At 42.0% G+C, this 13,455-nt stretch overlaps 1 protein-coding gene across 1 annotated transcript; it reads right to left on the bottom strand.

The window, feature by feature from the left end:
* Positions 1 to 868: 868 nt before the first annotated feature.
* Positions 869 to 12,336, bottom strand: abhd16a (abhydrolase domain containing 16A, phospholipase). Its single transcript, XM_087805956.1, has 20 exons — positions 12,218 to 12,336; positions 10,698 to 10,754; positions 10,552 to 10,618; positions 9,012 to 9,098; positions 6,833 to 6,918; positions 6,397 to 6,470; positions 5,999 to 6,106; positions 5,812 to 5,926; positions 4,459 to 4,560; positions 4,332 to 4,395; positions 4,220 to 4,269; positions 2,937 to 3,060; positions 2,777 to 2,881; positions 2,643 to 2,706; positions 2,526 to 2,582; positions 2,397 to 2,459; positions 2,262 to 2,338; positions 1,588 to 1,686; positions 1,459 to 1,505; positions 869 to 1,074 (listed from the first exon to the last, which is right to left on the bottom strand). The coding sequence occupies exons 1-20, from the start codon at positions 12,317 to 12,319 to the stop codon at positions 991 to 993; spliced, it is 1,632 nt and encodes a 543-aa protein (XP_087662082.1). The 5' UTR covers positions 12,320 to 12,336; the 3' UTR covers positions 869 to 990.
* Between the last annotated feature and the right edge of the window lie 1,119 nt (positions 12,337 to 13,455).

Genomic DNA, 13,455 nt, shown 5'->3' with positions numbered 1-13,455 from the left:
TACGGTCCAGTGTGTAACGGTACGACTAAATATATTTTAAACGTCTCGGTTTGAATTCTTCTGACGGTTGACAAAACTGCTTGATCCCAGCTGTGCCCACGTAAACTCTTTCAAAGAACTTTCAGATACAATTTCCTCCGATATATTCCCACAGTCGACATGTTTCCAGGCCATGTTCTCGACCGGTCAGGAGACCTCCTCATCAGATGTCCAAGGCACCTCAACGCAGGAGGTTCTACCGCTTACTCCTTACATGAGTGATCTGATCCAGCCTTACACCCCAGCTCGGGCTCTGAGGTCTGTGGATCAGAATCTACTGATGGTTCCTGAACACGGTTCAGGACCAGAGGAGAGAAATCCTTCCAGACTGTTGCTCCTAAGCTTTGGAACGATCTTCCTCTGTGTTTGATGATCTACTGACTCCTTCAAGAAACATCTTAAGACGTTTTTATTTGTTCAGGCTTTTCCTTGATTTTCTGGTACTCCTGTTGTGTTATCAGTTTTATCTTGATCTTTAAAGTATATACTTTATTGAATATTGTTTTGATTGTTTAAGCGCTTTGTGACCCTGGTCTGGAAAAGCTATATAAATAAAAATCACTTACTTACTCTTCAGTTCCTTAGAGACAAAATGATTGGCTGCTTGTCCCTGAGATCTGAGTTCTTAAGGTCTCTACCCTTCATTCAAGACCTCATGTAGAGACGGAGACCAACCCATGGATTGGTAGCTTTGCTTTTTTTTTTGGTTTGACTCTTTTCCCCTCTACAGTTGCACAATCCACCCGTTGACCTCACGCTCCATTCTTCCCGCACATGGGTTCATCATGAAATTGCCGGATCAACCTTGTGGCTAAAAGATCTGCAGAAGTGAAGCTTGTTGAAATATTTTATTGAGTTGACACAGCATATGGTGAAGTTTACATATGATTCACAGGTTGTCACATCACGTCCACTATCATTATATATATTAAAAATAACAACAAGGAGCGTCTACAGCCTCCAGGGCGGCGGGAACTCTGAGGCGGGCAGCGGAGTGCAGTGTGTCGTGTCAAAGTTGTGCATGTACTTCCGTGCCTGCGGGGGGAGAGAGAGCAGGACTGGGTTATATTAAGGCTCTGGTCTCAACTCGGATCCACGGGAGAGAAGCTGTCATTAGCTGTAATTTGACGGAACCCTCCTTGTTTGATGTTAAATGACTTCAATAAGCAGAGTGCCGTGAAACGTATTACAACAGTCAACCTCGGCGCCCAGGTGAGCCGGTTGCCATAGCAACCGCGGCGGCGGTCGGGAGGACGAGGTAAGCTCGTCTCCCAAAACTGCTTATCGCAGGAATGGAAATGCCACTTTGTTTTTCCCTCCCCCGCGGCGCTCGGCCGACAGGTGGCTGCCCTTTTCCACCCGACAGCCCAGACGCGCGACTCCGGTGAGCACAAAAGCGCGGATGAATAATTCACTCACCAAGAAAAGAGCCAGCTGCCGTCTTCCCTCCAGAGTCATGTCCTCGCCTGCGCACAGGAAAGAGAGCGTCATCGGCACCGAGAGGCTGAGGCGTCTGATCCTCGTCTCAAAGCAACAACAACAACTCACCGACGTTCCAGGGAAACTGAACGTCTCCCTCCGCCTGGTACGACTGCAGCACCGACTCGCACCAGTCGTCGTCCACCTCGTAGCTGCTGAACAGGGCGGCTGCAGGGAGACGAAGCACACGTGACTCCAAATAGATTCATGTTCATATAGGTTAGGTAGAACTTTATTGATCCCTCAGGAGGTCTCCTTCGGGATTTTTTTTTTTTTCCCCAATTAGCCACAGCAATACAGCAATTTTTCATTAAAAATAAATAACAATAAAATAAGAACAAGAACAAAGAGAAATAAAGAAAAAGAACAAGATGATACAATCCAAGTTTAAAGATAAAGAACATAGATCAAAGAAAATACATATGGCGACCGATGAAAGATGCCGGTGTTTAATTATTAATGGAGGGAGATTTGTTTCAACGTTATTCAATTTAAAAATGGCTTGAATAAAAAAAAAGTAACAAATTAGTCACCTTTGTATTTGTGACTTAATTATTTGATCCCAAAAAAAGTATCTTCAAGTAAATATGTTTTTATTGAAGATACTTTTGATTAAAAAAAAATCTCAAGGATCAGATTGAATGAGAAGAATTATAGAGAATTCTAATACAAGTGAAAGTGAAGGAATTTGAGTGTTCCTGGTGTTGAGTTCGACACTCCTGGTTTAAAGGACTTAAGCTCACCTTCCTCCATGTAGCCAGACGTCCCCAACCACTGCCTCACCACTCCGACGCCCGCCTCCGTCATTATCTTTGGGTATCTGACCAGGAAAAACGAGTTCAAGGTCGTGAAGGGAGAAGAAAAACCTTCGTTCTCACCTGAACTGCAGCAGTTTGAGCAGCAGGTCGTTCCCTCTGTTGGACATGATGTCCTCCGGACCCCTGTGAGGACACCAACAGTACCTTTGTCATGTCTGGACTCTTGAAGTGGTGTCGTTCATGACTCACGTGGTGGTGATGATCTCGTCTTTGGTTCTCCTGATCAGCAGAACCGGACCCTGATACCTGTTGGAACGGCATGAGGTTTTAACCTTTCACAGGACCGGACGTGGGTCGAGGACTTACTTGAGGAGCTGATCCGCGTTGTTGAGGTTCATGTACTGTCGCACCGTGTACTGGACCAGCGGCTCTGACCGGGGAAAAAAGAAAAGATGGTATCAAAGGATCCTTTTAATGACCTTTTAACCCCTGACACTTACTCCAGCTGTCAGGCATGACCTTGAGAGCCAAGGGCAGGAGGTCGTCGAAGGAGGCGTCCAGCACCAGCGACTGGATCTCCGGGTACGACATGGCCGCCCACGTGGCTATGAGAGAGAGAGTCAGTCTTCGCCGGAGTCTAAGAGGCGGATCCGAGTTTACCGGAGAATCCTCCGATGGACCAGGCGTAAACCACGATGTTGCTCAGCTGGAAGCCCAGCTTGTGGACGGCGAACTGAATCACGACGTCCATGGCGTTCGCCTCGTTCTGAGGGAACGGAACTCCCTGAAGACAGAGACGTGAAAGATATTTACGTCGTGTTCACACCGGGGTTTAGTTTGATCTGCTCTGCCATGAACAAACACTATGACACACTTGAGCTGAATGTCAGTGGTGACTGACAGATGTAGTGTTTTTTTTAATTTTTAGATTTCAGTGTTTGTGTGTCCCTGTGTTCAGTCATATGTCTGTATTCATGTTGTGTAGTTTACAGTTTCCATTTCTATTAAAGAGGTTGTGTCTGTTTTTTTTCTAACTTAAGTGTGATGTGTGTTCCAATAGTGGGATTGTGTGTCGGGGTGGGGCTGTGTAGGTTTCAGTGTTGGTGTGGTCTCTGTAGAAAAAGGTTGTGTGTCCGTTATGGGGTTGTAGTGGTGCGTGTATGTCAGTGATGGGGTTGTATGCGTTGGGGTGGCACCTATGTGTGTTTTTGTTAATTGTTGAGCTCATACGTTTTTGTGTAGTGATTTTTCCTGTTTTTGCGTTTGTTCCTGTTGGGGAAATTCTATGTGTTGGGGTGGTGTGTATATAAGAACGTATCTGTTCCAAGTTTTGGTAGGACTGTATGTGTTGGGGTGGTGTTTGTATAAACATATCCGTTCCAAGTTGGGGTCGGGTTCAATGTGTTGGGGCAGTATTTGTCTTTGTTTATAAACGTATTCATTTAAAGTTTTAGTGGGGTTGTATGTTTTTGGGTGTTGTGTGTATACATGAATGTATCCATTCTAAGTTGGGGTGGTGTGTGTATGAATGTACCTGTTCTATGTTGTGCTAGGGTTGTATGTGTATGATTGAACGTGTCTGTTCCAAGTTGGGGTGGAGTTGTTTGTGTTGGGGTGGTGGGTGCTTATGAACATATTTGTTATACCTTACAATGGGGTTGTACATGTTGGGGGATGTGTATGTATGAACATATCAGTTCAGAAATGGGGTGGGGTTTAAAGTTTTGGGGTGGTTTGTTTCTGTGTGTATGAATGTATCCATCCAAAGTTTTAGTGGGGTTGTATGTGTTGGGGTGGTGTGTGCGTATATATGAATGTATCCATTCTAAGTCGGGGTGGTGTATGCCTGTGCGTATGAACGTATCTATGTGTTGTGGTCGGATGGTGTGAACATCTATGAGAGGACTTGTGCGTTTCTGCTGGGAGTCTCTTCAAAGACATACCGTGCTGCCTGCGAAGCCCGGGTGGTTCCACCCCAGCACAGAGTATCCTCCTGCCGTCAGAGAGTGTGTGAGTGTTTGAGAAAACTCCACATCAAGGTCAAGCGTCTCTCACCCTCCAGCGGCGTGTTCATGCAGCCCACCTCGTAGAAGCCAGCGTTTCCTTCGCAGCAGATCACCTGCAGGAGGTGAGAGAGAGTGTGAGCTTCAGGAAAACACCCCGAGACGACAGAGGTCGTTACCAGAGTCTGAGCCTTCTGACCGCCGGATCCTCTTCGGTCCACGAACATGGTGTCGATCTGGTTGCCGTCACACGCCACCAGCTTGTTCCTCTGACCGTCGAACTGCAGGTGGAAGCATTTCTCTTAGCAAGCGAGACACACCTTCACGCTGCTGCCTCTGAAACATTCATGCGCCCCCCCCTCAGCAGGTGTCCCAGTGAAGCGGGGTGGAAGAATCACTGCAGCATCATGAAGTCACGTGACCTCCTCCGCTGCCCAGGGATTCGGGCTCCGCTCGGACCGAAATAGCTTCCTTCACTCAAAGAGCATCTGTTGCCAGAGTCTGATGTGCGTCTCTGACCAGCTGCTGAGATGAAGGAGCCCTCACGAGTCCCTTGACGCCATGTTGGGCTCCTGTCACCGACGTTCATTAGCCGTGATCAGACCTCCACGTACTGGTCTCGACCTTCCACACCACAGCGGATACGATCGTCTCCCACAATCAGCTCTAACAAGCAGCAGAGTGACTCAAGTGTCACTCAAAGCTCTCGCACGCTCCAGTGTTTGAAGTGTGTCGGCTCCGATATTTAACTCATTCATTCCCGCAACACGTCACTCTATTGGTTCATTTATTCGACTCATACTGTTGTCAACACATGTCACTTTGTATTTAATATCATTCTACAATAATAGTTCCATGGTTTACCACAGGGAAACTGATCTTAAATTGATCTTGGACTTCTAATGTACTTAATGTCTCTTTTAACCCTTGTGTCATCTCTGGGTCAAGGTGACCCGACACAATGATGAATTGAAATATTTGTTAGAAAATGTGTTTAACCCCCCCCCACTGAAAACACTTTTTTTTCTGGATATTAAACAATATTTAGCATAACCACACCAACTCTGCTGTGATTGGTCCAACATTGAGGTTTGTCACCGCACATCATCAATCCTGAAAGTCACCATCTCCAAGGGGCTCGTTGTATAAACAGAGCAGGTGTGATTACAGCTGGCTGGAGGAGGAGTGAAGCCATTAATACGTCATGATGGACTCGGCTCTCGTAACCTTTTGTTCTCCGAGACTTCAAACGTTATAAAGTAACAACTTCAAAACATGGTCATGATGAAGGACTTACTGCATCTTGAAACCTAAATTAAACAAAATCATTGAAACAATTTTTGCTAATACGTTTCCCCCACTGTAGTCTTTTCTTAGAAAACATTTACACGACTATGATTCACATTTAATCCTAAAAACATTAGAATATTCAAATAACCAGTCTATTTGTATTTATCATTTCATAATCTTTTGTCCTCATATTTGCACTCTCATGAAGGAACTCTCCCGTGAGTGTGGTCTGCGTACTGTACCTCCTCCACCAGCCGGGCCTGTCCCTGTTGCAGCATGTTCCTCATGGCTTTCTGCAGCAGGCCCACAGAACCGGGGTACAGCATCCTCCTGCCGAACGAGTGGGTGACCAGGAAGCTGGACATGGAGGACGACAGCGCGTTAGATTAACTCTCGGCCTCCCGTCTGCTGCTTCTGAATCCGCTTCACCTGATGACTTGACACGGCAGCGTGCGGACCGAGTGCAGGAGTCCGTCTGCCGTACCCCTCAGCCGAGGCTCCGGCTTCAGCAGAGAGACGCCGGCTTTGTTCAACTTCCTGTAATATAATAAGAACAATCACGAGACTGATCTCATCGTGAGTGTAAGTGTCAAAACACCCTGAGCTACTTTAATGACTGGAGGGTCTCATGAATGATTCATGCCTAGATCAGCATCCATCTGATGAAACACTTCTCGTGTGCCGTCGCTGAAGCTCTGGTGTGAACGTTAGCACTGAAATCACGTGTGCGAAGCCACCGGAGCAAAGTGTGCTGCTGTAGTGGTGTTGTCATGGCAACCGTAGACACATGTCTGAACTCATTAAACAAAAAAAACAAAGAAACTTACGGACTGCTGACTTCTGTCCAGCTGAAGTCTGGAGGCCAGGAAGAGAAGTCGAAGTCATACGACCGTAGCTTTCTCTGCACAACACAGAGACGCCCACAGATGTCAAGGCAGGTTGCAGCGAATCATGGCTCAAGAGCTAGTGATGACTTTCTCATGGCTGCTTTTTCAAAACAACCGACCGATCTGCTTTCTTCTCCTTTATTCCCCCACCAGCACCTGAATCAAATAGACTAAACTCTTTTTTTTTTTGTTACCTCAAAGCTCAGTAAATCTGAAAACCCGACTGCTGGCCGTGAAATAAACTTAAAGGCAAAGGTGGAGCTGAAACATTTATGCTACAGTGTTGATCAACATTTGCGGAGCATCAACAGCGTGTTTGAATATTTAAACCCGGTGTCAGGACAACAGTCCAGTCTTTGTATCGTAGCAGCCTCACCTTGTTCTCTGACGAATGATTCTTCTTTGTTTCCTCCAGAATGGAAATGAACTGAACATACTCGGAATTCCTCCATCTTCCCCAACCTTGAGCAAGAAAAACATTGAGAACAAAAGTGTAACAAAGAAGCGAAAGTGTGTAATCGAAGAAGACCTTGTGACTCAAAACAATGGAAGTTTTTTAATGCAAATGTGATAAATGTTTTTGGAAGGAAATGCTTTAAATACATTTCCTCACCTTCAAGCGATAACCAGGTGTTAATGTATGTGGGTTGATGTGACGTGAAGTGTTTTGAAAATGTTTTTTAATCGAATTTCTGTGGCTGTGTGAAAGGTTTATTTGTTGTTTATTTCAAATAAACCGATTTAGAGCAATTGAACATGAAAACTATTGGTCAGTACTTTTGTGATATTACTATACATCACAAAATGATGGTATATTCTACGCAGCCCCTAAGGGGACATGGAAGAAAAAATATAAATCTATTTATTGGATGACAATCTCAGAACGTTCTAATCAATCAATAGATATGGCAAAATTAATGACAAATAAAAAAGAGGAACAAACGTGCATTTAAAAGATTTAATTTCAGAGAATCACGATGACAATGAAGAAGGTTCATTAATTTAATTTCATTAATTTGAAAGCTGGAAGTTTATTACTTACTTCTTAACGGCGTTTGGGGAATTAATTGCAAAGTTTAGCGAGAACTTTCTAAAATTAAAGTGCGGCTCATGAGTGGAGAAACCATAACAACTGATAGATTGACAGCCTTATGATGTTGAACTGACAGATAGACCCGCCTTATGTTGTAGCCAATCACTGAAGCCATCACGCAATATTAACCAAAAATGACCATAGTTTATCATCATTTTAAAAATATATCTATAGTATTGAGTGGGTCAATTTAATCGTGAGAAACGGCAAGTGTGGCGTGTGGTGTGAAAATGGCTCAAAGTCACACTAAAAGTGTGAGACTTGGCTGCTCTGTCCAGAGGATTGCAACTGGTTGCTGATGAATCCGACGAGATCTCCTAGAGCGCAGTATGTTTCACGCCGAGAGAGTTTAACTTAAAATCCTCTCGAGATGCCTTTCACTCACGTTCAAAGCATGCTTGTGAAAGAGCACAGATCGAATGTCTTTTTATTGAAGGCCAACTTCAAAATAAAATTCAATTCATCTTCCCCACGGATGTTGTCTCCCAGTCTTCATTATATGCGAGATCACACAATATTTTTTTTCCTTCCATGTCCACTTAGGGGCTTCGTAGTATATTCCATAAAGCTAAAAAAAAAAAGCAATAAAAGCACACGAAATCACTCAAAATTTTGCAATTCTGTGCAAAGAAATCATAAATGAAGAGATGAAATTTTGACATATCGGACATTCAAATATTGCGATATATATATTGTTGTTCCAATTATTTCTTTCACACCTGCAATACTGTAATTAACAGACAAACGCTTTGAATGAGGTCTATACAACAATGTGACTAATCTATAGGTTTTGAAAGGTTAAAGGCCTCCAGGAGGCGTTAAACAATAAATAGAGAACCAAAAACTACCTCAATAATGTATATAAAATATTTTATATCATTCAAAGCGACAATAGTGCATTGACTGATAAACCGAAAATAGGATTTCTAATTTAGGATGCCCTTCAGATGTTAAATTCCACCATTTAATATATTCTAATGGCACTGATAGGTTTCCATACATGCCTCATTTATTAAGCTGCATTCCTGAAGTTACGGGCATTTTGTCTTATTTGTAATTAATTTCATTCACTTTACACCTAAGAGAACATGACATTATGTGCAAATAGATAAAGAGACAATCTACATTTATTTATCAATAAAATCTAAACACAAACATTTTGTTTCATCTGGCCACTGACATCGATTCCACAACCAAAACAAATGGATCAGATTGTAGCAGTGGATTATGTAGAGTGTATTATAGACAAATGTTGCCTGTAACCATACACATTAGCCAGACTAAATTGTTTGCATTAAGTTAAAGTGTAATTCTGGCCTGGGATTGCTACGATCGATCTCGCTCTGGGAAGACCTGGTGGCTTGAAGCGCTTAAAGTTAATTAGGATTGTTGATTGGCCGAGAGAACGAGGCAGGCCGAGCAGCCGTTGTCGAGCCCTACAGGCAAACATCTGCAGCTTCACCTCTGAGACAGGCCACTCCGAGGAGACACACCAGCACCGTCCCCATGATCTGACCCGTCGGCACCACCTTACTGCTGCATATGTAGCCTGAAAAGACAGAAGGAAGACTTGAATACTAACCACACGCTGCCAGATTTGAGTCTTATTAGCATGCACAGACACCGACGGCTACACTATAACTATACGCATAAATCAATACGAGAAGCTCAATTAAACATTGAAGAGAGGCAAATAACCTCAAGCAATTAACTTATTGATGCCCGTCGAGTCTTACTGCAAGCTTCCGCTGATTAACTTCATATTAATCCCACTTCTGGGAGTAAATCCCAAGAAGGCGCCACAAACGTTTGCTGCTCTCCATCTCAGGACACCTTGATTCTCATCATTTCAACTCAACGTTGGAGGAAAAAAACTAATGGTTTTGATTTAACTGGTGTTTGAAGCATCCCAAAGACTGAAGATGATATGAGCTCAAATGACACCAGCTACTTCAGTCAGTGGTGAGAAAATAGTTCTGGAAAATGAACAGACTGAGGTAAAACAGTTCTGTTCTGGTATTTACATTAGTTCACTCATTCACCATCAACTATCTAATGCAGGAGAACTGAAGTTAAATCAGTTCTTAGACACCTTTTCCAAGTTAACCATGAATGTTTGCAGATACTGAATCGTAGGGAGAAGTCAGAGAAGGGAAAGAATGTCAGTGAAAGCGAGACAGTTTAATGTACGTGTGTGTAAATGAGAACAGGAGGACCGGTGGAGATGCAGGTAGTATAGCGCCAACTGCACCATTAGAGAAATTTAGGGCTATTAGATTGTACAATTCTGAGTTTGTGGAGTCAGTGGAGCGAAACTACCATGATGTTCTATTCTATGTTAGTCTTTGTATCCTTTTTCTTTGATCTATGTTCTTTCTCTTTATTTCTCTTTTTAATTTTTTATGAATAATTGCTGTATTGCTGTGTCAAAAAAACAATTTCCCGTAGGAGACCTCCTGAAGGATCAATAAAGTTCTACCTAACCGAACCTAAGAATACACTCTTAGTAGTCATGTAACAAACATCAAAATGTTTCACAAATAAATGGAAAAGATTGTAAAATGACTCTGCAAGAGCCATCCGATATGTAAAAATCTATAGGCTTGTTATGCTATTTTTGAATTCAAAAGAAGATTCAAACAGTGCGACAGAACAATCATTCCCCCTAAAAACATGAACAATAAACATAAAAAGGTCAGATTAAATGTTATATTAAACATCAAACTGTTATTGTTACATTTTGTATTCATTTTCTGTTGGTCGGCTACAATAGGTCGTTTTAAAATCTTCATACGATCTCTAATCTCGTAACTTGTGAATCAAGAAATAAACACCTGAGGACGGTTCAGTACGAACATGAGGGAAGAAAAGCATAATTGCACAACAAAGAGAGGTTGGAGATTGGGCTTTATGCCAAACGCCATTTCATGTATTTTTTTCTACAGGCATATTTTTCAAAGGTGTGTTGTGTGTTAATTACGGTAATTGGAGAAGGAACCTACCTTTTCTGTACAGATAGCTGAGTATTATTGGAGAGCTGTAGTAGGAGAGAGACCATAGTGTTGACGCCTAAAAAGAACATGCAAAATCAGATCAAATTAAAAACTCTTTTCCTCAACGTCCAAAACTTCCATGTCGCCGTACTGACCCAGCCGAGGATGCTGTCGGTGTGTCTCTCCACGCCTCCTGCCTTATAGTTCCATCCCTGTTGGCACCATTACAAAATGAGACGTCAGTGAATGTTTTAGACACAGGATATACAAATATAAAAATCGAATTAGAATATTCAGGGAACCATTAAAAATGCTTGATTAGTCTGAACTATGCGATTTCCATCTGCAGCTTGCTGGAATAAACTGTTGATGCATATACATTCAATAAACACGTTTTCCCAATCCATTAGCAATTCAAATTGTTAATAGCAATAATAATAATAATCATCACCATCATCATCATAATAAGCAAACGTTTCAGAGGCACTGAGAACATCATTCCAGTCAGCAATATTACATCACACTTCTTGCTTGTTTGTTCTTCAGGCCTCAATTGCTGTGTCTCAAATCGCATACTTCTCTTAGTATACTATAAGTTAGTATGCATTAGGATAGTGTACATACTAACTAGTACGCAAATTCTCCACAGATTGTATGTCTCAAATCAAACTCTGCTGCTACACACTAACAGGAAATGACGCGACAGCTTCTTCTTCTACTTCTATTTAACGATGGTTTCAACCAGCTGTAGGAACACTATCGCCACCTGCTGGCAGCACGTTTTTCAAGTTTGGAAGAAGAAATAAAGAAAAAATATGAGAATGGAAATATTCACAAGATATTTAAGCTGGTATCAGCAGCGAAGACGTGCCATCCTTATACTTCTGCTGAAAATACACCTGTAAGTATATGAATATATATGCATTTATATATGACGTAACTTCCGATTAAAACGTCATTAAGATGGCGGCTGTTAAGGGTGGTTAGTGTCCATCGAACCATACTCAGTTTTGTGGGCGTGTTAGTACGCCAATTTAGTGTGCATGGCGCACTAATTTTCGCATACTAAGAATTGAGACGCACTACGCACTAAAAATACTAACTTTGAGTACGCAAGTATGCGATTTGAGACACAGCAAATGTTTGTTGCCTGCAACTGGTCTCACAGGACGGAAAGCCTCAAAGTTCTCAGTGACAATAACAGTAAATAGAAATAACTATTCAGTTCAGTGATAACCAGATATAACCACCTTTTGGACTCTGGGGGAGAAGCTACATGAAGGCTACACCAGCTTTCGGTTTCATTTTTTGGAAGTTATACCCCGTTATATATATATAAACACATTTGTACACTGTATATACATTAGTTTTTCTATGAGTAATCTGAGGTTTGAATTGAAAGTGGCAACTATCGTAGCTAGTTCACTGATAATGTAAATACCTGCAAATTCATCTACTACTTTCACAAAAATACCAAACTCTTTTGAAAAACAACTGGGTGTGTTGCGATAATCGCCGTGTTTTTATTCATTTCCAGCCTCTGTGTTGTGAAGTGACGTCTGAGTTTCCATAACAAACACTTCCGGGCCGCAGCCGAAGCTAACGCGATCGAGCCAGGCGCAATATTCTAGCCAGCTGGATTCTAACTGGTTTATTAAAGGGCAGGCATCCATACCCGTTTGGCAGTCCTTCCTTCCTGTCGGGACTGATCCGGGGGGCGATGAATTCGCTGCAAATGCGGCCCCAAAACACAGCGCAGCCACAGCCAGCCGGCCATTCTTCCACTGTGAGGACTACGGAATCCTCTGCAGAACACGCGCAACGCAAAGCGCTCAGTAAATCGTTTCACCGTTTAATTCTTTTTAATATGTGAATTGTCACATTAATCCCAGAATACTCACCATAAAATCATTTCGATGCTATATTTTGCGGAGAAACATGTCAGACTGATGTTTAGCTTGGAGGAACTGACAGGCATGGAAATCCCTGAACTGAGAGATTATAGGCCATCGTGGAAATAAAGAGTAAGTAAATATGTAAGTAAGTTAGCTTTATTGCACAGTGCATTTCACAGACCAGGTTCACAAAGCGCTTAAGAAGATGTAAATATAATCAATTACTGACTTTCTCCATATGGCTCCTGTTTATTTTGGAAATAGGAATCACCAGGAAATTGAGAAAAATGTTATTAAGTAAGGAGTATTTTTAGTAGCAAGTATACATGTCAACCATCTTACATCTTCTATCAAAGTGTATGGTCAAGTGATCCTTGCAAACAACTCAAAGCAAGTGTGTGCTCACAACTTTAGATGCCATTGAGGTAGGACATGTTTTCGGTGTCGGTAAACTTTGATTTTCAAACTCTTTGTTGTGTTTTGCACATTTTATAACAAATAATTGTAATACATGAGCAAAGGAAACTTCCTAGTGATGGGTTTGGTTGAAGTTTCATGAAACATCGTAATGCGGTGTCTTCGTTTTCAAAGAGCAATAGATGGAACATGAAGCTCTATAGTTTAAGGAACTGAATTCAATTCAATGAACCCTCCCATCATTTCCAAACAAAGAGCACCACCTGCTGAGCTCTGAGGAGGACTACACTGTTTCATGAAGCCTGATCAACCTGTTACTAGCACTTGAAATATGGTCAAAGGGTCTACACTAGTAGACATTATAATAATATAGACTAAAAAATCTCCATGCACTTAACACACACAATTGATCTTTATCACATGTGTAGTGATGTGACTTTTTTTATCTGATCAATATCTCAAGGGCTCGAAAATGTATTTAAAATGTATTATTAAAAAATCCAAATTGTGCTGTATTATACAGTGCATGTTCATTCATTACATTTTTTAAACGGTGTACTTCACCCTGTACTAACTTAAAAGATCATTTGTGATAGAAACA

The sequence above is a fragment of the Callionymus lyra genome, chromosome 13, assembly GCF_982586985.1.
Source record: "Callionymus lyra chromosome 13, fCalLyr1.hap1.1, whole genome shotgun sequence".
Lineage (NCBI taxonomy): Eukaryota > Metazoa > Chordata > Actinopteri > Syngnathiformes > Callionymidae > Callionymus > Callionymus lyra.
The sequence above is the reverse complement of the archived record's forward strand: the minus strand, read 5'-3'. Positions and strand labels throughout refer to the sequence as shown.